Consider the following 25,230-nt stretch of genomic DNA (forward strand, 5'->3'; position numbering starts at 1 on the left):
GGCAGAAGAGATACAAGATGAGCCTGGAGTATCTTGTGGTGCCAGATAGTAAATAAAGATGTGCTCAACACATACACTCACAGTGAGGACACACATATTCACAGTGATGGTAGTGTGTCAGAGGAACACAGGCGCCAACTGAGATCCTAAAAGCCAAAGTTAGAACAAGTCGAGCAACAAAATAAATAAGAAGTTTTGGATTGTAGCCCAGAGTATAAAATAAATATCTGTAAGTTCATACTGATATAAATGATCGAATAAATTTTAAAAAATGAGGGAGGAGATCAATCTGTGCAGAATTCCAAATAATTGTAGTAGCTAATCTCCCTCAAGGAGATGGCACGTAATTCCCCATCTTTAAGTGTAGGCCGTGCTTGGAGACGTCCTTCCAAAAAGCATAGTATGGAAAAGGAGAAAAGAACAACTTTACAGTGGGAAAACCTGGCAGACACGACCTCCGCCAGGCTTTCGAGATCACCATCAGCAGCAATAAGTCATGGTAGATAGTAGTAGCCTTGATATGATGCAGTGACAGTGGCACTTTGCCTCTGTGTTGTTCCTCCCCCAAACCCATAACCTCAGTCTAATGAGGAGAAAAACATCAGACAAATCCCAGCTGAGGGACATTCTACAAAATACCTGACAAGTTTTCCTCAGTACTGTAAAGGTCACCAAAAGAAGCCAAGTCCGAGAAACTGTCACAGCCAAGAGGAGCCTAAGGAGACACGACCACTAAGTGATGTGACATCCTGGATGGGATCCTGGGATTTTTTTTTTTTAAAAAGGACATTAGGTAAAAACTAAGGACATCTGAGTAAAATGTGGACTCTAGTTAATAGTGTATCAATATTGGTTTATTATAACAAATGTACCATGCTAGTGTAAGATGTTAATAATAGGGGAAGCTTAAACAGTTCTAAAAACTAAATTTATTTTTTAGAAAATCACTGCATTTGCTAGAAATCTCTATTTCTTCATTCTGTTTTCTTGAATGATAGGGAAGATTTCTTTTAAAAAGAATTGTACATTTGTAATAAAAATTAGCATTTATCTTTCCAAAGCATTTGTAGAGGTATCTGTGTAATGATTAAACACAGAATAACCCAGGTTCCCTCTCATGTATGCAGTCCCTGCCTGTACTGGGCAAGACGCCCTGCTGAGCATGATGAGTGAGGGTCCCTGTCCCCAGGGCGAGGCACAGAGGGGCTTTCCGTAATTTCCATTTCCATTAAATAGGAAAATCTAAAACATAGAATGCTTCGAAATGTGGCCATAAGCCATGCACATCTGAAAAATTAAAATGATCTCGGTAGAGCAATCATATTTGAAAATCACGAGACCCAGATAACACGGAACATGTGTTTTAAATCACTGAGCTTCTCGTTTCACCCTCGTATGTTTCAGAATGAGGCAGAGAATCAAATGATAAGGTGGTAAGGAAAAGGGTCAGGTATTGATTAGTGCAGCTGAATTCATTAGTAAGAATTAAAGACACTCATAAGAACATTTATACTTTGATAGTTAATGGAATAGATGCTTAAGTTATAAAAGTTACAACTACTTTTTTGGTTGTGGAAAAAAATTAGTAAGGCCTAATGAACCCCTAAAAATGGTGACTGATGACTGTCAACTGTGGGAGCAGTGGGTATGCATTATCTGAAAATACTTCATGCTCTCATCATTTTAAAGGAGGGTCAGGTTTTGCCAAAGAGATCAATGTTTATTTTCATAGGTGGGTATTTTCCTTTTTTCCTTTTTTTTTTAAGTTCAATTTTATTGAGGTAGAACTGACCAATAAAAATGTAAGATATTTAAAGGGTACATCATGGTGATTTGATGTGTTTATATATTGTGAAAGGATTCTCCTCATCTAGTTAATTAATACATCCATCATCTCATATATTTACCTCTTTGTGCTTGTGCGTGAGAACATTTAAGTTCTATTTTAGCAAATTTCTCTTATAAAAGTGTCATCAACTGTATAGTCACCATGTTTTACCCTAGATCCTCAGACTTTACAACTGAAAACTTATAGCCTTTTACCAACCTCTCCTTATGTTCCTCCCCCCACTCCCCACTGCCCCTGGTAAATACTTGTCTACTCTGTTTCTGTGAAGTTGACTTTTGGGGGTACTTTTCCGTTGCCGATGTTGTTTGCATCACTCCATTCACATCCATTGCTGCAGTGTGTTCCAGGTTGGTGTAAGATGGTGTCGATTCCAACTCCATCGTAATTATTTGGAATTTCATTTGTTTCACCATCAGTAGTGTGTAATAAAATGGGCTTATTGACAGTGATTCTCCAAAATGATGGTACTCAGGTGTCACTTAACATTCATAACCATCTTCCCAGTGTGACGAATGTCTAAGACGCCGTGAAGAAACTGAGGTTAGCAAGGTTAGCAGCATGGATAGTCTCATGGCTTGAGTGGTAAATTAGGTGTAAAAAGAAAAAAAAAAAAAGGCATTTCTCAGATTCCAGCTGAAGCAACAAAGTCCCCAGTTCTGTGTCTTCTGTAAAACATCCTGGGCACTAATGAGTTTTGTTGATTTGTATTCTAGTCTTTGGAATACTGGTCATGTCCAGGTATTTTACTTGGTAAAATGAGTTGCTTGGTGATTAACTCCTGAAAACTAGGTGATAAACTCAAATTTTAAGGTATTTATCTTAACATAGTTTAATTTGAGGAGGAAACTGTGCCTGATCCTGGAATTAAGGATGAAAAAAATAGTAGATATTCACTTAAAAAAAGTGATGGGGAAGGGAATAGAGCAGAAAACCCTAGGTTGGTTATAAAGTATAACATTTTCTTTTTCTTGAGAATTGCCATCCATTAATAAATCCTATTCAGGATCCAGTAAGAAGAAGGTTTACTTAAGGAATTATGTGTACCTCACACCCAATAGGATAGCTGCTGTCAAAAACACAAGCATTGGTGAGGATGTGGAGAAACTGGAACCCTTGCGCACTGCTGGTGGGAATGTAAAATGGTGCAGCTTCTATGGGGAACAATGTGATGGTTCCTCAAAAAATTGAAAAGAAAACTACCATATGATCCAGCAATTCCACTTTTGGGTATATACCCCAAAGAAATGAAAGCAGAATCTTGAAGAGATATTGATATACCCATGTTTATAGTGATATTATTCACAATAATCGAAAGGTGGAAGCAACCCAGTGTCCACTGTTGGATGGATGGATGGATGGATGGATGGATGGACGGACGGACGGACGGACGGACGAACGAACAAAGTGTGGTCTATACATACAGTGGAATAATTTTCAGGCTTAAAAAGGAAGGAAATTCTGTCATGTGCTACAACATAGATAAGCCTTGAGGATATCATGATAAGTGAAATAAGTCAGTCACAACAGGACAAATGCTATGTAATTTTACTTACATGAGGTCCCTAGAGTAGTCAGATTTGTGGGGACAGAAAGTAGAATGGTGGGTGGCAGGAGAAAGGGGATGGGGAGTTAATGTGTAATGGGTACAGTTTCAGTTTTAGAAAACAAAAAATTTCTGGAGATGGTGGGGATTGGTCGCACAACAATGCAGATATACTTTAATGCCACAGAACTGTACACTTAGCATAAGTTTATCATTTTAACCAACTTTAAGTGTATTTTACTATAGTTTCAAAAAAGAGATCCTGTAGTATGTTGCTCTGGGGTCACAGGGACACATGTGTTGGGCAGTGGAGCCAGCAGCCTGAGAAATAGACACGTGGGAACTGGAGCCCTACAGCTGGCAATGGGGAGCTCGCTCGCTCGCTGAACCCCAGTCAGAGCTGGCAGGGGGACTAGGAGGGCCAGGGCGGGGCAGGCAGCAAAGGAGGAGAAAAAAACCAAGGACTCCCCCATCCTGGGTGCTTAAGTGTATTTTTTCACTTGCTGGTTCTCTGGAATAAACATCAACAAGTAGTCTGAATTTGTGTTTTGAAAATAATTTGCCTATATAGCTGTGAGACGCATGAGCTGTGGACACAGGAAAATCCTCTCTAGGCTGAACAGCTTACCACAGTGGGAGCTGGGGTCTAACCAAGAATCGCTGGGGTCTCTTTGTAACCTCCCTAAATTGGATTCGCAGGACTGTGGCATCCTAATTTTATGGCACTACCTTTGAGAATTACTCTCTTTGTGATTTTAAGTTTTCTCTCCTTAAATGGCACTACCATAATCTAGTGTAAATCTATTTTTGAACCCCTGTGAAAGCTTCAGTCAAGTCCAAGGGGTCTTGTCGCTCAGTGTCACGTGGATGGAGGAAGCGCAGGAGTGCCAGACATTTACTCCGCATGAACCAGGTATCGGGCACTTCCTGTGCGTTGTTTATTTCCTCCTCACAGAAGCGTGGCCCCATTTACAAACACAGAATTGGAAGTCAGGGAGGTTTAACAGCTTCCCCGCTGTTCCCCACCTCATTGGTACAGAGACTGGATTCTCCAACTGGAGAGGAACACTCACAGAAATGGTCACGTTGGTGGCCTCAAAGGGAACCTCCACAAACTCGAAGACGTAGAGGCTTGGCAGGCTACAGGCTTTGCCTGTTACCTATGAAAATTAGAAAACAAATCCTAAAAAGACCCTCTCCAAAATAACCTATGGAGAAAAGGTCAGTGGGGTCTCAGTGACTTGACCCTGTACTTACCGTTCAGCCACACTTTAGCAGGAGCAGCTACAGGAAGGTGACAGTCTGCCCCCAGAGACAGATGACAGCAGTGCAGAGGTGCTTGCTCCCCACATACCATGGTGGGGAGGTGGGCAGCGAGGGGGTCTGCGCTCTTCAACCCTGTATTTTAGAATCGAGAAAACTTTTACCTTTTAACTATTCTAGCCTCCCTTCACTCCTCCTCAACCGAAATATTAGAAAACCAACGAGACCCTTCCCGGATCACGCCTGGACAGTCGGGAGCTACTGCCATTTCTCCATTAGTAGTTTCACTTACGGTTCATCAAAATGGAATTGAAATTCGGTTCTTGTTTATCAGCATCCACCTTACCCTCGGGGTTTCTTTTTTTAGTTGCGCTGCAAAATTCTGCTATATAGGAATGCTGCCAGGAAGTAGAAGGTAGTATCTACAGCCTGGGCTTTGTGATAAGATGGTTCTAGTGAGTTTGGATCTTCTAGCTTTGTGGGTTTGGACGAATTATTTAATATCTCTTTGCCCAGCTTCATCATTTGTTAAATATATCTGTAGGTAATTTCTGTTTCAGAGGTTTGCTGTAAACATTTGATGAGCTGACACATATAGAACAGAACTGTGCGGGCACACGGTGAATGTTAATTGTTCACACTACAGCCGTGTACCCCTCAGCCACCCGGGGGGCAGCTCCTACTGGCACCTCTCCCTCGCTGCAGAGAAAAGCCTAGTGCTATTGTTTATTTTCTTCTTTACATGTAGTGTATTTTTGTACCTTAGGAAAGTGGTTAAGACCTTGACTCTTGTCACAGCTTAATTAACTTCCCGAGAGTTGGAACCGCCACTAGAGTCCATATTGTGTCCTACTTCAAGCTGAAGTATATTAACTGTAATTAGTGACACTGCTGTGAAAAGCCACCAACTGGCCTTTCTGTTCTCCCACAGGTTACCCCAGCTTCCTGCCAACTCCTGTCAGATTAGTTGGCATCTGGCATGTCTTTCATCTATAACACAACTTGAAACTTTAATAAAGAATTTCATAAGATATTTTAGTTGTTTCTGAGACTGCTTCTTTGAGTAGGTCTCCTTAATGCACACGTGCTATTTTTAAATATTTGCACCTATACACCAAGGGATCAAAACATAGAAAGTATTCCCTTTGGGGACTGGCCTTAGCATAATTACTCACGGTTCTCATTTCCTATTGCTGCTGTAGCAACTTGCCACATACTTAGTGTCTCTGAGGAGGTGCTCCTTGTGCCTGGGGCTTGAGTCACAAGAGAGCAGACATCTGGTCTGTCTTGCTTACCAAGAAACCCTGGTGCCTTGGAAGACTGTTCCCTGCATAGTAAGTGCTTAGTAAATCCTGACCAAATGAAGGAAGGGGTCACTGGAACGCAGCCCCACCTTATATTCATAAAGCGTGCTGTAGTACAGGGATCCCCAACCCCTGGGCCTCAGACCGGTACCAGTCCAGGGCCTGTTAGCAACCGGGTGGCACAGCAGGAGGTGAGCAGTGGGTCAGCGAGCAAAGCTTCATCTGTATTTGCAGCCACTCTCCAGCGCTAGCATCACTGCCTCAGCTCCACCTCAGATCATCAGGCATTAGATTCTCATAGGAGCACCGGTCCCTGGTGCCAAAAAGGTTGAGGACTGCTGCTGCAGTATAGAGAGGGCTCTCATTATGACTGTGGGTCCCATGCTCGTGTCCCTTCTGTGCTGAGAAGTGTGCTCAGGGCTTTCTTCACAAGCTCCTAAGCGAGGTACTGCTATCATCCCATGTTACGGAAGAGGCAGGTGGACTAAGGTGGCATAGCAAGACTAGCCCATATCTGTGTGATACTAAACCCCACACTCAAACATTGCATTATCAGGCTTTTCCTGAGCGTCTTGTAAGGCTAAGCAAGGGTTGTTATTCCCACTTTACAGGATAAGCTGAAGTCCAAAGTGGACATACAGGTACTTCAGCTAAGTTTGCAGTCCCAGATTCTTGCCTCATGTCTTTTATTGGCCATTGAGACCAAGTGGTTCAGCCTGGTCCCTGAGACTTCGTTCAAAATATCTGTGACCATTTTTGGATATTGTAGGAATACTGGCTGTTATGAGGAGTGCGTAACCCAGCCATAACCCAGCAGGATGCAGTGAGCAGGGTTGTTTTTAGAAAGAAAATAGCGCCCTAGAATAGGATTAATGTTATTTTAGAAGTTAGTGAAAACTGTTGAGCCAAGAAAATTTTTATAGCTTTTCTGGTCTTTTTTTTTTTTTTTTCCCTTTTACTCTTCTTCCACCTAAGACTTGAAAAAGCAGCGTAACTTGTTAGGTTCTCTGAGTTTCTTTTATTCAGTGTAACATGGGGTTCTTGCTAAGCTCTATTCTAGAGCAGTGACATGACATAAGATATGATCTGGCTCTGTAATATCAAATTCGTGGCTCTTCTTTCTGTTGGCTAGGCCTAGGTGATAACTTAGCTGTAGGCAATGAAGGCAAAAATTCAATTTTCTTGAACTACGTAAGCTACAGTGATAAACATGCATTATTCTTTGGCCCTGACCTCTATGATTTCATTTTATACTAAATCAGAATACCATCTCTAACTTAAAATTTCAGTCAGTTAGTTAGAATATACTTTTTCAGGCTTGCTTCTGTTAAGACTTTTTAAAAGAAAAGTTTAGAAATTTAGAAATTTAAGTTAGTTTGTACGTCTAATTTTATCATGGAATGATCATGATCCACCTCCAGTCTCTCTGTATTCCAATCCATCCTACATGCCGTAGCAAAACAGCACGTGCTCCTGTGGGCTCCTAAGAATTTCCCAAGGGCTCAGGGCTGGATTCTGAAATCTTGCCTACAGGCGGTTGCCTCCAGAACGGGTCTCCAACTGATCTTTTCAGCCCATGCTGGCAAAGAGAAGAAAGATCAGTGTGGGCAGAAATCCGGGACGATGGGGGTGGGGGCCGTATTTTACTTTACAATGAAATGTCTTTAAAAAAGAAAACATCCAGAAATGTATATCTTGTTTTTTTTTATTTTATTTTATTTTAAATTACTCCCTCAAGTCATGTATTCTTAATTCTTCTGTTTAGTAATGTGCTCCTACCCCCTGGTTCGTTCTTACATCTTTTTGGCCTAGGGTGCCCTCCTCTGACTGTGTTGCCCCTTTAAATCCTATCCGTCTTTTAAGACTGGGATCAGTTTCCTTTTCCTTGTCCTCATACCCAAGTCCCAGTTACCTGTCCTTTCTCTCAGCTCCCTGACATTTACCTGGTGGTTTTTCCAGTATTACCTCCTCCTATCACTTCTAGATTTGCCCCCTTTCCGTGTGAATGCTCTTCTTTCCAAATCTTTTGTTCCTGAGGGCAGCGGCCCTAGCATTTTATAGTGGGAGCCATGGGGCTATCTGTCTACACTCACAACTCTGCCCCTGAAACAAGCTGAGTGTGCTCCTGGCTGACTGAGGAGGGTGTGCATCCAGGTCAGTCTCCTTTACAAAGAGCTCCACTGACAAAGGTTTTGGAATCAGGTATCGGTTTGAAAAGTAGAAGTGTTCAGGGATTGGTTGGCCTTTAACTGCGGATGAGTGATTATGCCAGTGGGACTGCTGTATATTGGCTGACATTCAGAAGCTCTGGAGAGAGGTGGTTGTTGATTGGTGGGCTTTTTGGGGGCAAGATGGTTGTTGACTGGGATTAAGGTACTGGGGTGAAGGATTTGTTGATTTGCAGACTTCACTAGAGGGAAGTGGTGGTTGGTTGGCTGTCTTTGCTGAGGGAGTTTGTGGTTGATTGGCTGGGCCCCCAAAGCTTTTCTATTGCTGGGAAGCTGTCATAAATTAGAATAGTTTTAAAACCCATTGCTGTGGCCAAGGAACAAGTCCTTTCCTAGGTAATAGGGACTTTTTATTTTCACCTGTCCTAGAATCATAGATTTCATAGGTTGAAATAAATCTATCAAAATACAGACCACACATTAAACCCTCACCCAACCACCCAGCCCCAGAAGTGAATACATGAGTACAGATTTGGGGACCAAGAGACCTGGGCTCCAATCCTGACTCTATCATTTAACAAGCCATTTAATCTCTGTCGCCCTTTAGTGTCCTAAAGGATACCAGAGATGTGGATATTCTGTTGTTTAAACGAGTTGATGTGTGTCATACACTCAGCGTTTACTTTCTTAAACTGAACATTTGTGTTTCACTAGAGTCCACAGGTCTGATGACCCAGGAATGCAGGCATCTGATGACTTTGTTCACTCTTACTTGGCATTTCCCTTCTAAGACCTTTCAGAGTCGTGAGTTGTAAAAACGTGCTCAGGCCTTACTCCTAGAGATTCTGATGTAATTGATCTGTGGGACAGCCCAGGCAGTGGTATTTTTTAAGCTCCCACATGATATTCAGTGTTTCTTGAAACATACCCTGCCTGGCCGGCTCCTAACCTAACAGCTGTTCCTGAGGTTAAGCCATGCAGAAAATTAATAAATTGCTATGATTGTCTGAAGTGATGGGCTGGCTGTTTTTGTTAAAAACCACTTTTGAAAATTGTGTAATTAAGTGAACCTGGGATTCAAATGGGATGTTACTGAGCCCCATTCCTATTATTGCTTTTATTATTCAAAAAACAAACAAAAATTACCTTTATGATTTTCAAAATCTAACCTGAAAGGAAGGAAGGTCGGTCAGGATAGAGACATACATAGTATGGACTTGAGATTTTCTGAAAGTAGATAACAAAATGGTCTACCATAAGGAAACGAGCTTTGCACAATAAATTCTATCCTATTGGTTGTTGTGTACATTATACATAAGGTTTATTAAACATTTTCTCCTTCCCCAAAGGTTTATTCTTTCTAAATTTTGAAGTTAATTCATGAAAAAGAAGAACATGCATTATTTATAAGTTCCTTTAGCATCTAGTGGAAAGTGTCATGTTATTTTAAAGATGAGATTCACGCCTCCATGAAGTCAGTGTGTATAGGTTGCGTCTGTATCCTGAAGTCATCACTGTAAAATAATGAGACCGCACTTTGTCAGAGAAGAAGGGGCTTTAGTCAGTAGTGTTTCCATTATTCCTTTCTTCTTAGTTTGGAAGAAACTTCTAGTCAGTTGAAGGACTTGATTATTGAATTTTTCTGCTGAAAGAAGACTAGATCCTCTTCCACCTAGGAAATTTGGAGCTGCTGAAATAGTTGATAATTACATTTATTTTAGTCCTTCAGGTGTACCTTTGCTATTTATTACTTCTAGAATTGACTTTGCTAGATATATAATATGCTGTAGTTATTTGTTGATGCCAATAAACTTCTTACTGTGGAATAATTGTATATTACAGTTTACTCGGTGTTACACATTTTATGGGTCTCGACAAATGCATAATGACACGTATCCACTATTAAAGTGCCGTAAAGAGCAGTTTCATTGCCCTGAAGACCCTCTGTGCTCTGCCCGTTCATCCTTCCCTCCCCTCTTGCCCCTGGAAACCACAGATCTCTTTACCGTCTCCATAATTTCGCCTTTTCCAAAATGTCATGTAGTTGGAATTGTTAAAGAAAAAATGAGTCATGGCCCTTGTTAAAGAATGGTCAGAGTTTGGAGGGGGGACTGCTACAAAGGAGTTTCGCAGTAGGGCAGGAGATTGGGCTCAGTTCTGAACACTGGAAGGAGACATGGATATTTGTAGCCAAGAAGCAGCGTGATGGGTAGATGAATGGAAAAAATTGCTAAGAAGAAACATCAGAGGTAAAGGGGGGCATTCTGGCTAAACCGACTTAACAGGATTCTTCCCGAAGGCAGGCTTATGTGATCAGGTCTTACCGGGGTGAGGGTGGAGGATTCTGGCTAAACCAACTTAGCAGGATTCTTGTTAAAATTGAGCAATGAACGGGCGGATGTAGAAGTACAAAATTGAGACCTAGTTGGGGAAAAGGTCCAGAGGGACCTGACTAACGTTTGGTCAAAGACAGAGTATTTGTGAGAATCATACGGCGTGTAGCCTTTTCAAATTGGCTTCTTTCACTTAGTAATGCACTTAGTAAAGGCACTCATGCCTTTTTTACGGCTTCCTAGCTCATTTCTTTTTATTGCCGCGTAATAGTCCATTATCTGGATGTACCACAGTTTGTTATCCATTCACCTCCTGAAAGACACATTGATTGCTTTTAAGTTTTGGCAATTATGAATGAAGCTGCTATAAACATCCATGTGCAGATTTCAAGAATAATTTTATATTTATAGAAAAGTCTCAAAGGTAGTACAAAGCATTCCTGTATCCCCTTCACTCCGTTTCCTCTAGTGTCAGCATCTTATGCAACCATAGCACCTGTGTCAAAACTGAGAAATTAACCTTGGTGCGTTACCATTAACTAGACTTTATTTAAATTTCACCAGTGTTTCCACTCACTTGCTTTTTCTGTTTCAAGATCCAATCCAGGATATCACATTGCATTAGTGCTGCATTTATTTTAATGTCGACATAGGAAGACTTCGAGTGTGTTGTGTTCATTAAATATGTTCATAAAATCCAGCATATCCTGAGAAAATGGGTGTAGACATATCAGCTACAAGGAGCTGGTGTTGCTTCATTGAATGAACACATTTAATTATGATATTATTGCTTAGAATTTTTTAAAAGTTTGTTTTTGTCTTTGGCAGAGCGTGCAGAACTCCCACTGCACAAAATTAAGATTTGCTTTATAAGGCTAACGTTTCTAAACCAAATGCTAAAGCTTATTGAAAGGTCATGTTAAGGTTGAATGTTTCAAGACCCAGGAGAAAACTGATTGCCATATCGTAATAAAAGCCATCAATTGCATAATTTTTCAAGTTGATGCAAAAGATGAAGTGTTTGGTTGGTTCTCTAATGAGCATCTCCACATGTTTTGCTGACAGAAGGACTCCATGAAAGATGACAGAAGAAGTTATTGTTATAGCAAAGTGGGACTACACTGCCCAACAGGACCAGGAGCTTGACATCAAGAAAAATGAGCGCCTATGGCTGCTGGATGACTCCAAAACGTGGTGGCGGGTGAGGAATGCGGCCAACAGGACAGGCTACGTGCCGTCCAACTACGTGGAGAGGAAGAACAGCCTGAAGAAGGGCTCCCTGGTGAAGAACCTGAAGGACACGCTCGGTGAGTGCTCGCTGCATTGGGGACCAGATTAAGGCTGAACTGCTTCCTGTTATGGAGAGCGAGGAGAGGCTGTGCATCTTTTTAATTTGTGTTAAAAAAAATCTGTTGTAAATGTTGACATCTTTCTAGTTGTTTTTTTCTTCATCTCTGAAAATTAAGAGATCAAGATGGAGAAATGTCACGTTTGTCATTTCCTGGAGATTTGAGCGTTTGGAATCTTACGTGAGTTGGCGCTTCTGTGTGTTTTGGACCCCTGCGCATGTTTCTGTCCCCTGGCGTCAACATTCTGGAGGCTCCTGAAGTAGAATTACCACCTCCAAAAATGTCAACAGCTCTGCCTGTGTCATTCCATCAAACCATTTCTCTTTTACAAAATCTTGTCCATTTAGTCATTATGCATAGAGATGGAGATAGTGAGAAGCTCTTGGAATCCTGGGTGAATTTAATTCCACAGGCCTGGACAGTGTTAGCTGAGTTGACGGCTGTGTGAGCACCAGTGTGATGTCAGAGGCCGCTGAGGGTCACTCACCTGGGGACTGCTGGGAGCTCAGCTCAGTTGGCTCATCCTCCAGCTTTCTTCCCAGGTGACACTCTCTCCTCTAGTTTCTGAATGTAGGAAAGGCCACCTGGAATCACCTGAAGTTAATGGTGGCCAATATCGCCTTGGTATTTTGTGTGCGTATCAGACTTACTTGCAGTAGTTACTGCTTCAAATTATGTGAGAAAATAACTGTGAGGGCCTTTCTGAAGAATGTCTGAACCGAGCTGCCATTTAAAAAAGTTATCGTTGCCTTCTTCTATGAGCATCATGTGGGTTTTACCTGAGACTGCTGGTTATCACTTAAGAGTTCGCTTTTGAACTAAGTCAGTATTATCACCCATGTTACAGTTACTTGAGTTTTTTCTTTTTATCTCTAACGAGAAGATTTTTGTTTGTTTGGGAGGAGGATAACGTGGGAAAACTGAAAAGAAAATTATATACCAAATGTAGTGGGTGCTGCAAAATTTTGTTTTATATTTTATGCAATCTCGAAAAGTCTACTAACTGTTCAAAACCATTGAAAGTCCTCATTTATTGTATAATATTTTTGTTGCATGGATTAGGTTATGCCCACGATTTAGAAAGAGAAATGAAACATAGCCTGCGTATGAATCACACCAGCTCACCAGCTATCAGATTCTGAGCCTAAAGTAGAAATTCCATTTTTCATGAGCAATCAGATTCTTTTACTAAATTGACACCCCTTTATCTTTTTTTCCCATGCAAGTTACTTGAAAGAAACATTGTTGTCCTATGCTTATAACTCCTAGTTAACTGGTAAAGAAATGGGAGTAGCATCAATAGATAAATACTTTAAGAGTGCCCTGAGCTTAATTTTATTTATATTTAACAATTTTAGCCTCTCACCCACCAAAGTACCTTTTTGGAGGGAGATGCTAAACATCGTTGACTTCTTATCCATTTTTTAAAACATAGTCTCAAGATTCTAGAAAAGAATGAAATACCCAGAAACCACATTGAATGCTGAGAAGTAAAATAAGGCAAAGCAAGCACTCTGTTATCTAGAAATTCCTTTGAATAGCTTGTCATTTTTTTCCTTCAGTTTTTAGAAAGAGAGAAGATACAGCCTCAGATTGAAACTATTAACCACATCCTTCACCCAGTGTTTAGTTTTTTCACGCGCTGTGATCGGTTCCGCATGCTCGAGGACACTCACTCGTCCAGCCTGTCCCCGTGCTGGGTGCTGGGCCTGCTGCCCCGCCCCTGACAGATGGCCACCCAGCTCTGCTGGAACACTTCACCTTCCAAGTCAGCCAGTTCCATTTTTGGAGAACACAGATTGTTAGAAAGCTCTTCCTTAAATAGAATCAAAGTTTGCTTGTCTTCACTTTCCCCCCTTGGCTCTCATTTGTTCTCAAGAGCTATGCTGAGTGAAGTGTGCTCTTCTGTAGAGTGACAGCTCTGCTCTAGGCTTGTCTCCATTCAGGCACACATTGCCTTGGAAACATTTGTGCTGAGCATTGTATATTGTAAAAATACAAATACAGTTACGTTTTGAACATCTATATCTATTAGGAGCAGGTGATATTCATAGTTCAAAAGCTCTTGGGGGCTCAGTATTTCATCACTGAAAGAAACACTCCCTTTTTTGTTTTGATGTGTCTGTCATGCTCCCCAAAGGCCTGCTTTTGTTGGACATTTACCTCCGCATGAGTTTTCCATGGTCCTCTTGAGCAGTATCAGAGAGAAGGGAGGCACCACTGACAGGAATCACCACAATGGAGAGACTTCTTATGTCTCCACAGCTGGACTTGGCATGACATTGTCAAGAAGGAAGGTGAGAAAACACTCTGCAGCCCTGCCTGCCCCTCCAGGGGTCTCTTTTGCTAAAAATATTGGAGCTAGAGTGTTCATGGCTTCCTGTTTACATTATCGTCACCAGTGCACTTTCAGAATTACAATATGGTTTTTAGATCAATTATGCAACCAGCAGAAATTATCTCTACCACATATTAGAAAGAGTGAAATGAGCATTGAAAACTACACTGCATGTGCTGACCTTCTCATAGCTCCTTATGGTATCACCCACATTGGTAATTTGTTCTGCTGTGGAAATCTACGCGATTGCTAAATCCATGGTAAGATTTCTCTGGCAGACGCCTGGTTTGGAATAAAATAGCACTGGACTCCCCAGCAAAGGTGCACAGTGTTGTGAATGTGTTCGCCTCTCTAAGTGCAGATAACTGACTCAAGAGTGTTCTCCCCGCTTTCTTAGGCTCATTTGAGGTGTCGAGATTGGTGAGGCATTTAATCACTTGTAATGTTGGTTAGAGTGACTTTGACAAAAAGATCTCCCTGTTAGGAAAGGGTTAACATTCTTTCTTTTTCTTTAATAATTTATAATTGAATAAAACAATATGAGCTCTTATTTGCACATGGGCAAAACATTTATATACTGGATCTCCTCTCATATTCAGCTTATGATCATGAATAGTCAAAGAGAACTTTTCCACAGATTACAAGGAGCAATTGTTAAGAATATTTCTGCTGGCAGAGCCCAGTTGATATTTTGAAGGGCCCAGACGACACAGCTCTCTAGTTCAGCGGTGAGGTGCTCTGCTTGGGCTACTGTCTGGCTATGATATTGCGGCCTGACTTATAAAATCAAGCAGCTTAGGTGTTTTGAAGCACTGTGCTAAATCTTTTGAGATGGGGAAGCTGCTTCCAGGGAGGTATTTTTCAAAGATTTTCATTCAGGCTACTGAAGAACAGTTTTGTTACCACTTCATGATCGCAGCTGGAACCCACCAAAGCCCCGAAGTTTAACTCTTTTCAGTGGCTAAGTCCATTTATAACCTATTAGTAACCTGCTCAAAAGAGTCTGTTCTAAGACACACGTGTCCATTGCTAACTACTTCCCTAGGCATCTGGAGCCAGAAGTGAGCTGCCCCCATGCCTCCCAGGTTTGCTACTGGAGCATTTGTCCTTATGTGACCATGCCTAAGGACAATTAGAAACCTGCCAGTGATTCAAAGACTCCCACCTCTGTGATTCCAAGCCAGACCTGGGAGCAGAGTGAGGCTGTTGGAAGGGACTCCTCGGTGCTGACTATAAAATTGCCCTTGCACTGATTTGAGCTAAAGCTTTTAGACAAGGAGGGGGTTGTTTGTTCCTATGCGTGAAATTCATGAGGTTCTCAGAGGCATATCCATGCTAGGATTGCCTCGGGAGTGACTAAGAGACTTCCCCAAGAAGACACTGCTAGTCTTAGATACGGTAAAGAGGTGGGACCTTAACTTGAGGTTTTTTTACTGTAAACTTGAGGTTTTTTTACTGTACCAAGTTGAGTATCAGATTTAGTGGATGGACATTTGGTAGGACTGACCCAGAGACAGGCACTTAGAATGTTAGAGGAAATTTTAATAATATCAAGTTCTTTATTTTGGAGACAAAAAACTTATTTACAAAATTTTAGTAAATTTTGGAATCTGAGAGTTAGATGGTGATAATGTGCCAGTGTTAACTTCCTGATTTTGGTGGTTGTATTGTAATTGTGGAGGAGAACATCCTTTTTGTGGAAATACACACAAAGTATTGAGATGATAGGGTAGCATGTTGGCAGCTTTCTCTCAAATGGCTCAGGGACAATAATGTTCTCATGCTGTTTTTGTAACTTTCCTGTACATTAAAACAACAGCCAGACATGAGTGGTTTGGAGGCCACCGCAGGCTATAAAGTTGGCTCGTAGCAAAGGAGACGTAACTTGGGCTTCCATGCTGTCTGGATATTTACGGTGTTACAGTGCCTTAAACTTGGCATAAGCCTTTCAGAGATCAGACAGTATCACTGAGTACCTGCTGAGGTTGGACCTACGACATGAGAACAACAACTGATTCTTCATCTGGATGCTTTCCGCCAGTACTTGACTCAGAACTTTCTATAATTATCCAGCAGGTTCTCTCCATATCACTAGCGTGCACGTGAGGAAATCCCTGCTTCTTGCTGGCTGAGCCCAGACTGTTTCGAGCCAGTTCAATATATGCTTTTTTGTTATAACGGAGACAGGGAGCGATGGTGAGAAATGATCTCCTGGGCTCACAGCCTCCCTCCGTGTTGTGCAGCATGGGTGGGCGTGGGGGGTCCATTTAGACAATGTAGGACCGGATCTTTGCTGTGATTATAAATGTCCTCAGCAGGTCTGAATCAGGGCACGTGGTTTGTTAAGAATGAAATGTGGCCAGTGAATGCCACAGCCTGTGACTGTGGGAGCCGAATCTGAGTTTGAGTTGTCCCTTCCTCACTCTGTCCCTTGGAAATCCCTCCTAGGCCACGTCATTCCATGCTGAGTGACCTTTGAAAGCAATAACCAACCAAAGGCTTTGAAATAGGGATACAAACATTATGTGGGGGTTGGCACGGTGTAAGTGGGTATGTTCAGATCAGAAGTGGGAGCCTGGCCAGACATTATTTCATCTGATGGGATATAAAGAAAAGGATAACGTTTAGTAGTTTCCGACTTTCTGAAGCTTGTGATGTAACTGGAAGTGACCCAGGCATAAAGCAGTCCCCACTGAACGGTGGTGCTGTCCCTGCCTGCCCCATTGGAAACTGAGGCTAGATTGTGCAACTCAGGAAGCAGCATAGCAGAGTGGTTGCGGTGGGGGTGGGGGACTCTGGAGTCCGAGCCTACCCACGTTCAAGTCCGGGCTTTGCTATGTACTAGTTGAGCAGCTTCGGGCAAGCTATTGAACTGTAAGCCTCAACCTCGTAATCTCTAAATGGGAATAAGTAATTACTTGTCTCATGAAATTATTGAGAATTGAATGAAGTCATCCATGCAAAGGATACTCGAAGCTGAGCTGGGACTTATGAGAGGAGGTAGGCTTTAACCGATGGCGGGAGACACGAGTAAGGTACAGCAGCGTTAAGGGAGACAGCAGACTAGAGGGAAGGAGAATGCTGGGGAGTCCTGAGTGATTGGGGTGAGCCGTGTTGTGAACGCCGTGAATGCTATACCCGATGGCATTTGGAAAGGGAACACCCAAAGACATCCCCCATGGAGAACAAAGGAGAAGACCATCAGGGTGGACAGCAGGCGTCTTGATCCTGGTTGTCAGAAGGGACTACAGAGGGCCAGTCTGTCAGCAGGAGGCTGGGGCTGAAACCTCAGTGACCCGGGGGTGACGTCATAAGTGCTGAGCTCAGCAGTGGGAATGGAGGGTGACAGGAGGGGATTTTGAAGGAAAACCCAGGACTCTACATTGACTGGATATGGAACAGCTAAAAGTACTGGTCACAGATGACTCAAGGGTCTCGAGCCTGAGTGAATGACCAGCAGAGTGACTAGGAGCGTTCGGGAAGTAGGAGGAGAAACTGGGCCGTGAGGACAATACCTGTTTGCGTTCGAGCATGACGTTCTGTGGGAATGTTCAGCAGAATGCTTCAGGCACGAATCTCAACTTTAGCAGACACAGACTTCAGATTTTTGTTATAATGTGCTTCCTATTTTTAAGCAAATTTTAGTTTGGGGACTTCTATACGAATGGTTTTCTCTAGGGCCTGCAGTGGACACCTGACATTTCTGAGGCAGCGTATTACCTACGTCAGCCACACTTTCAATCTTTGTGTTGTCCTGAGGTCAGGTCCCAGGTCTTCTGTCCACTTTTGAGAGCTGTCACCACAGCCCTCCCTGGCAGGAAAGCCCACAGGAGGCCCTGTGACATCACAGCCTTTGCTCAGGGGTCTGCAAGCTCCACCAGCCAACATTCTCTGCAGAAAGGATGTCACCCCACCCGCCCTCCTCAACACCAAACAAAAGCCAATGCAGCAGAAAAATTCAAACCAAGACCCCAAAACTGATTTTAGATACATTTTCCCAGAGTGGACAGTAATAACGGTTTCTCTTTGCTTAATTTGTGCCTGTGTTTGGTGCCCACATATATTTTTGTTTAACCTTCACAATAACTCTGAGAGAGACATAATAATATCCTCATTTTCCTGTAGAAAAAAACAAGACTTGGGAGCTAAGTTTTGTACCCAAGAGCACACAGGAAGTGATGGCGTTGAAATTTGAACTAGGTCTGCCTGACTTCAACGTCTGTTGTTGTTGGCATTTGGAAAGGGAACACCCAAAGACATCTCCTGTGGAGAACAAATTCCCCAGCTCCAGGAATTGAGGATTCGGATGCGGGAGTAGTGATGCTCACTTGGCATCAGTATCAGTGGTTTCTGTCACTCCCTGGCTTCCACTGGTACAGCTCTTTTGGTTTTCAGCCATCTTTGCTATAGTCCCTCAAATGCTAGGGTACCAGGTCCTTCAGTGAGCATCATTTGCTTCCTGGCCCCAAGGGAGTCACATATTAATAACTGTGCCCTGTTCCTTCATGTTGAGGTGAGCAGGCGCCATTAATTAAAATAACTCAGAAGCTGAATGACCCAGGAACACATCTTCTTTTCTGTAAATTGATTTTTATTTTGGCAGCACTTCTGTCAGCAGCAAACATGCCCTGTGGCTGCTGCATGCATAATATTTCAGCCACCTTTGCCATTCAGGGTTTCTTTGTATTTTATAGATTTCTGCACACAGCTACTCCTCAGAGTCGTTATCTCTGAGATGTCTGGGTTTTATATAACTATTCTTATAAAAAAAATAGTTATAAAAAATTAGAGAATGTAAAACAAATGTATCACCTGTGATCTCATCACCCAGAAATATCACTATATCTCTAATCATTTGTGTCTAATTAGTCAGTATTTACACACACAGGTAATTAAAATCATGATGCATAGGTGACTTCTTGCTGTAATCAGTACAAGCTGTCATAGGGCAATTAGTCCAGGAAATATTCAGTTCTTTCTACAGGTGCCTCATCCCACACATGGAAGGGAAATATAGTGAGTGAGCTTACGTGCACTTCCTGGCTCGTCAGATGCGTATGGGGTTTTGTGCATTCCATAAACCATGTCAGAGATGCTGATTCTTTATGGTACACTTGTCCTAGAAGTAGTTTGTGTTCCTGGGTTGAATGTTCTTGAAGAACAGAAAATTACTGTTAATCTCCCTGCATGTTGTTAAACAAACTTCCTAAACTGAATCACTCTCTAAGCAACTGGTTCTTCATGCCAAAAAAACATTACAAAGCCAAACCATTCCCCATGCAAAGTCTGTAGGTAACACATGAGGAGAAGATTACGATATCTCAATGTGATTTTTGGCTTCAACAACAAATTATCATCTTTTCATTGCATGAAGACAGGGACTCTGGGTTCTCAGAGTTGCATTTAATACTTCAGGTTCACCTATTCAATCTCTGTTGCATAATCTACCATTGTATGAACATGAATTACGTATCACGTGTCACAATTCGAATTCTGTAGAATTCCATCTTATGAGATTGTTCATCGTAGAAATGACCTGCCAAATGTATTGCCCACATAATATGGAAACTTCTACACTCATTGTGGCACCAGGCACCTAAAATAAAATAAACTTGGATTTGTTTTTGTATGTCTTAAGCTTCCAAGTATTTAGATCCAAAAATGTAAAACAACTGAACAACAGATTAGTGGGAGGATAATTAGAAAATAAAGACAGATTGTTAGAAAGAATGCTAATAGGAGAAAAGCCAGGAAAGACTGGGAAGCGAGAAAAGGGTCTGTGCCCTTAGAAAGTGAGGGGCACAGGTGCGCTGTTACACGTGGGTGCGTGAAAACAAATTGCTCTGTCCGCTGGGCCGCGTTCCCCCCTCGGGTCCTGAGGAAGTAGAGAACATCAGATAAAGTATCTCCCAGCAGCTAGCATCTTGATTGCTTCTTATTAAAATCCTCCTACTCCACTTTAGTTTTCCAAAGAGAATAGAAAACACCCTTTCCTGACAAAAGAGTTACTCAAGCAGGAGAATAGAGAAACATGAACTCAAAATGCTTAGGAATTAAAGTAAAATCTTCTTGCCATGTTTCTGACTACATTTCCCCATATGGCATGTTCTCTTTTTTAGACCCTGTCCATATGTCTAGAATGTTCCTTTTCTCTATTACATCTTTGTTGCTGGCCCCTGGGGGCAGGCACGGGGTGTGTGTGTACTGGCATGAGCTGCAGTACTTACTGCTGAGACCCCGGATTGCTGTGAGGCCAGCACTGGCGCCTCCTCTCTCCCTGCGCACCCTGCCCGGTGCTCACGCTCCTCTCTGGACAAGAGGGCAGGCGGGCTGCCTGAGCCGAGTTGGGCCAGGGTCTAATTGGTGGACTCAGCCAGTGTCAGACGAGCTAGGTGTTTCTCTGCACATCAGCCTGCATTTGCTGAAGTCCTCTTTGGCCTAGAATGTTGTCCAGGATCAGCCCCTCCCAGCTGCTGGTGCTCTCTCTTGATTACTCATCACTGCCCCTCGGGGCTTCTGTCCCCGATGTTTCTCACAGCCAGAGAAGCCACCTTGAGGGCAGCTCTTTGTAAATTTTTAAGGCTGGGGCCACCCGTGTTGCCTCATGGAAGCAGGCCATCCTGTGGCTTCTGTGTGCAAGAAAGCTCGTTTGATTTTGCACTTTTGGTTTTTTAAGGAGTAAAGCCGTTGATTGACTTGGAAAATTTACAAGTGGGTGTTTAGAAGTAGAGTGTATATTAGTAGTGAAACTCTAGCTGTTCTTATGCTACTAAATTAAGTTGACTAAATCAATAATGTATAACCTAATGTGCTAAAAAAAAACAATGTAGTGGCAAAAGCTGGCTATGAAGATCAGAAAGGCCACTTGGTCCCTTTGTGATTCTTCTACTTTTTTTTTTTTTTCATTGCCTACTATATACAGTTAAGTTTAAAAAGTGAAGTCCATTTGATAGTTTGGGCTATTTGCAGAATTCTAGAATAGTGGAAAGGGCCCTGGAGATAACCTGGTCCAAACCTTTTCTACAAAAATCAGGCAAATCAGAATGACTTGTCTGAGATTGCGAAGATTCTTTACCGCAAAGCCAGGAGCAGGCCGCTGAGTCCCGGGCTGAGCGCTGTCCATAAAGCCATAGATGAACGATGAGGGGCCGGAGGCAGGACCATAGTTACATCCAAGACCTCCTCCTGGAGCACAGGCAGGGAAGGAAGCCACACCCTCCATGGGACCTGGCATCCTAGTAACCAATGTTTGCCTTGCTTATAGCAGTGTGTGATTCCCGTGAGCCTTTCTGCCTGTCCTTACTTGGAAAACGGGCTCTTCCTTTACTACCTACAGGAAGGCTCATTTTGCATTATTGAGCATCCTCTCTGTAACTCTCCACAGAGATGCTCATGTTGTAGCTACTCCTGGCCCAGAGGACAGAAGTGAGGTGAGACCTGCCCCCAGGCACATTTTAGGGGGAAAAAAATGATATATGCACATCTCTGTTGAGAAAGCCCCACCTGTTCTTCTCTCCATTGGTTCTGCCTTTGTCTTCAACTGGAAAAGAAAACAATTAGATGACATAATAATAGCAATAAACACAATGATAGATATCCTTTGGACGCTTGCTATGTACTAGACACTGTGCTAAGTGTGTTCCCCAGTTTTTAGATCCTCATAACATCTCCACAGGTACCACCAATATCTTTATATTACAGATGAAAAAAACGAGTAATAGAGGTATTATAGAATTGCCAAGGTCTAAAGCTAGTAGGCTGGTCTTGGAACATGATCTGGGAAAGTTGGCTGGCAGAAATGGTTCGTTTGTCTTTGCCAGCCACTTGCCACCTGTGTCAATGTGCTGTCCCTTTCCTCATTTTAATTTCTCCATTTCATTTTACTTAGATATGGTCTTGAAAAGATGCATGTGTGCTGCACTTTTGCCAGTGGATTGACATGTTAAGTAATATTGCGGAATGTCATGTCTAATCCTTGCCACATCTTGTACACCCTTTTGCATATTAAAAAAAATGCTTGTGCTAATAGATTGAGTATATGTGCTGAGAAATACTAAATAGATATTGTAGATTAAAAACTAAATTTTTTAAAAATTCTTTTCATTGGCATCTGTGTTACCATTTACCCTTCACATTTGATAGAAAATTCTATATACTTCTAAACCATTTTTTTCAGGCTTAACTATTTGGTCATGTTATTTGCCTGCCTGCTCACGAGTAGACAGACTTTCTTATGAGCAAGGATGGAAATTCCAGCTCAGAGTTCTGGACACATGGACCTGTGTGATGGTAGAGGCCCTTTGCCCCTGACACCTCTTCCTCTGAGCTGTCTCCTGGTACGTCTGTCCACTGGGAAAGGAACCGTCTGGGCACAGGCATGGCGACTAGTTCCTTTGTCCCTCCCTCAGCTGGTAGCGTCTACCCAATCAGTGTGGGTTTGCCTTAGAGATGGCAGCTTCTTCCATCTTGTGAGCCTCCTTCCTCCCTCCCTTCCTGGACCACCCCTCTCCCTGTACTTGAGAATTTTGTCGGGCACACAGTAGAGCACCTTGTTACAGGGTAAGGGGTAAACACCTAAGGTGCACATGCCTAGGAATAATAGAAGTCAATCTTGATTCATTCCAGTTTGGAGACGAGCAGAGAAGGGGGTGGATCAGGAACTAGTGTACCTCAGAACCCCGAGACACAGCACAGCTGGAGCAGTGCCTTCCCACCCTGGCTGCTGGCCTCACGAGTGTGTGAGTGCCCAGCACATAGTAGGGCCTCAAAGTATTATTGAAAAGTGGAAGGAAGAAAGGAAAGAAGGAAGGGAGGGAGGGAGGAAAGAAGGGAGGAAGGGGCATAGGGAAGGCTTGGGGTGGCACGTACTTAGGAGGTTTGCTAATTGTGATATCAGTCTGCTCCTACATAATCTGTCAACGCTCTTGGCAATATAGATGCGTATCATGGGAGAGATCAGTCTGGAAGGTTGGAGGAGTGCATATGAAATAGTGGTGGTGAGAGAGGAAGCAAGGTTTATTAACTGAGCAAACATTTATTGAATGCCAGGCCCTGAGGCCACAAAATGACTGAACATGGTCTTTCTCAGGGAAGTAAATAGAGTGCAGTGAGGCAGGTGCTGAAATAGAGGTGGGAGAGTACTGTACTCCCAGACTGCTTAGGAGGACTGAGTTTCTCATGAGTGTCGTCACGTTACCATAGTGCCATTCTCGGATCTCAGTGCCAAGCAGATCTTTGGGATTCACCCTTGTTTTACCGTGAGGCCCACGGCAAGTCAGTCGCTCGCTGACACCGGAGTCCTGCCCTGCACCCACGGTGTTTTCCCGCGGGCCACATTGTTTGTGATCTGGTCAGTGAGATGCATATTGGCTAAGCTTTTGGAGAAGACATTGATTTTCATTTTCAAAAGCTGGATTTAACTGCTAGAGGAAAGAAGGTTCTAGCTCCAACTTTGTGCTCAACCTGCTTTGTTTCTAGCATGTCCTGGCTGTAAAAAAGGATATATTCTCCCCTCTTGGTGTCAGGACCTTGCAGCATGTGGATGCAGCTGTTGTGGCACCAAACGACAAAAGCAATAAGGCTGAGATTTTTCGTGAATGAAGTTGGTTCCCAAAGAGAGACATGGAAGAGACCCAAAAAGCTGTTACAGGTTACATTTATTCTGTTGTTTCAGAAGTGGTTATGAACTTCTTTTTTAAAAATGTCCAGTTCCTAATGATGAGTCCATGGTGCCAAGTAAAGAGCATTTTCCACCAACGGGATGCTAGAGAGGTGATAAGCTTTTTGCTTTGCCCAACACAGTTCGGCCAGCCTCAGCTGGAGATGTCTTTGCTGCAGCACGGCCCTGCCTTCTGCACCCCGCACCCCATCCCATAGCGCGGCCCCGAGGCGTCCTCACATCTTGCTCACAGCCCTGTCACCTGTCTTCTCTACTGCACACACTTCCCCTCCTCCCCTGAACTCATTCTTGTCCAGCAGTTATCAGCATGTTTGAGCTTCTGTGCGACAGAAGGAATAGATGCTAACTGAAGCAGCCGAGTGATGGAACTGATGCTTGAGTTTCTTCCGACCTAGATCTGGCCTTGTCTGAAATTGCTTTATACCGAGAGCCTGTCCCACTCTCTTGAGCTGCCCTTGGGGTTTCTCAGACAACCATGGCTAAGATACCAGCCTCAGTGAATTCATTTGGGCCCATCCTAAGACAGATCTGATAGCCCCCCGGAAAATCAAGGTTAGATTATATTGGCCAGTTAGGCCTAATGTCTGTGGCCCCTAGTGTAACTAATTTCTCATTATGGCTCTTCTGGTAAATATTTTAAACCCAAGATTCTCTGGGTTTAGGAAACATGTACACCAGCCTGGCAGTTAGTCATGATGTTGTTGTGATGCCTGTCCCTCCACCATGACTCGACTCTGAGGCCTACACCCAAGCCTGGGTGCTCCCAAACTGTTGTTTTCAACTTATCCAAATTCAGTTGTCCCCGCCTACCCACGGTTTTGCCTTCTCCAGTTTCAGTTACCTGGAGTCGACTGTGGTCTGAAAGTATTAAATGGAAAATTCCAGAAATAAATAATTCCTAAGTTTTAAATTGTGCTCTGTTCTGAGTGGTGTGATGAAATCTCATGCCATCCTGCTCCGTCTGGGATGTTAATCATCCACACTGCACATGCTACCCGCCAGTCACTTAGCAGCCATCTTGGTTATCAGATCGACTGTCTTGGTGTTCGAGTAACCCTTATTTTACTTAATAATGGCCCACATAACTTTTATTACAGTCTATTGTTAAGAGTGGTCTATTTTATTATTAGTTATAGTTGTAATCTCTTCCTGTGCCTAATTTATAAATTAAACTTTATCACAGATACGTATGTATAATTAAAAACGGAGTATGAGTAGGGTTCTGTACTATCCATGTCTTCAGGCATCCACTGGGCATCTTGGAACGTGCCCCGTGGAGATGAGAGGGGATGACTGTACACCACTTTTCTAAGTGGGGTTGGTTCGGCGTATTTAAGGAGGCGGGGTGGGAGAGGAGGAGTGAGAGTTGTTTTTTTTTTAGTGCTCTTAATTGAAATGACAGAA

General features: G+C 42.8%; 1 protein-coding gene across 3 annotated transcripts in view; it reads left to right on the forward strand.

The window, feature by feature from the left end:
- NCK2 (NCK adaptor protein 2) overlaps window positions 1–25,230 on the forward strand; it is a 127,877-nt gene that overhangs the window by 79,188 nt on the left and 23,459 nt on the right. For 2 of the 3 annotated variants that reach the window (XM_015596304.2, XM_006920796.3), the window contains exon 4: window positions 11,526–11,767. In XM_015596304.2, coding sequence (XP_015451790.1) covers window positions 11,542–11,767 — 226 coding nt within the window. In that variant the 5' untranslated portion in view covers window positions 11,526–11,541. The remainder of the gene's footprint in view (window positions 1–11,525; window positions 11,768–25,230) is intronic. The other variant, XM_025039100.1, reaches the window with a different exon arrangement.

This window comes from Pteropus alecto, unplaced genomic scaffold, assembly GCF_000325575.1.
Source record: "Pteropus alecto unplaced genomic scaffold, ASM32557v1 scaffold288, whole genome shotgun sequence".
Classification (NCBI taxonomy): Eukaryota; Metazoa; Chordata; class Mammalia; order Chiroptera; family Pteropodidae; genus Pteropus; species Pteropus alecto.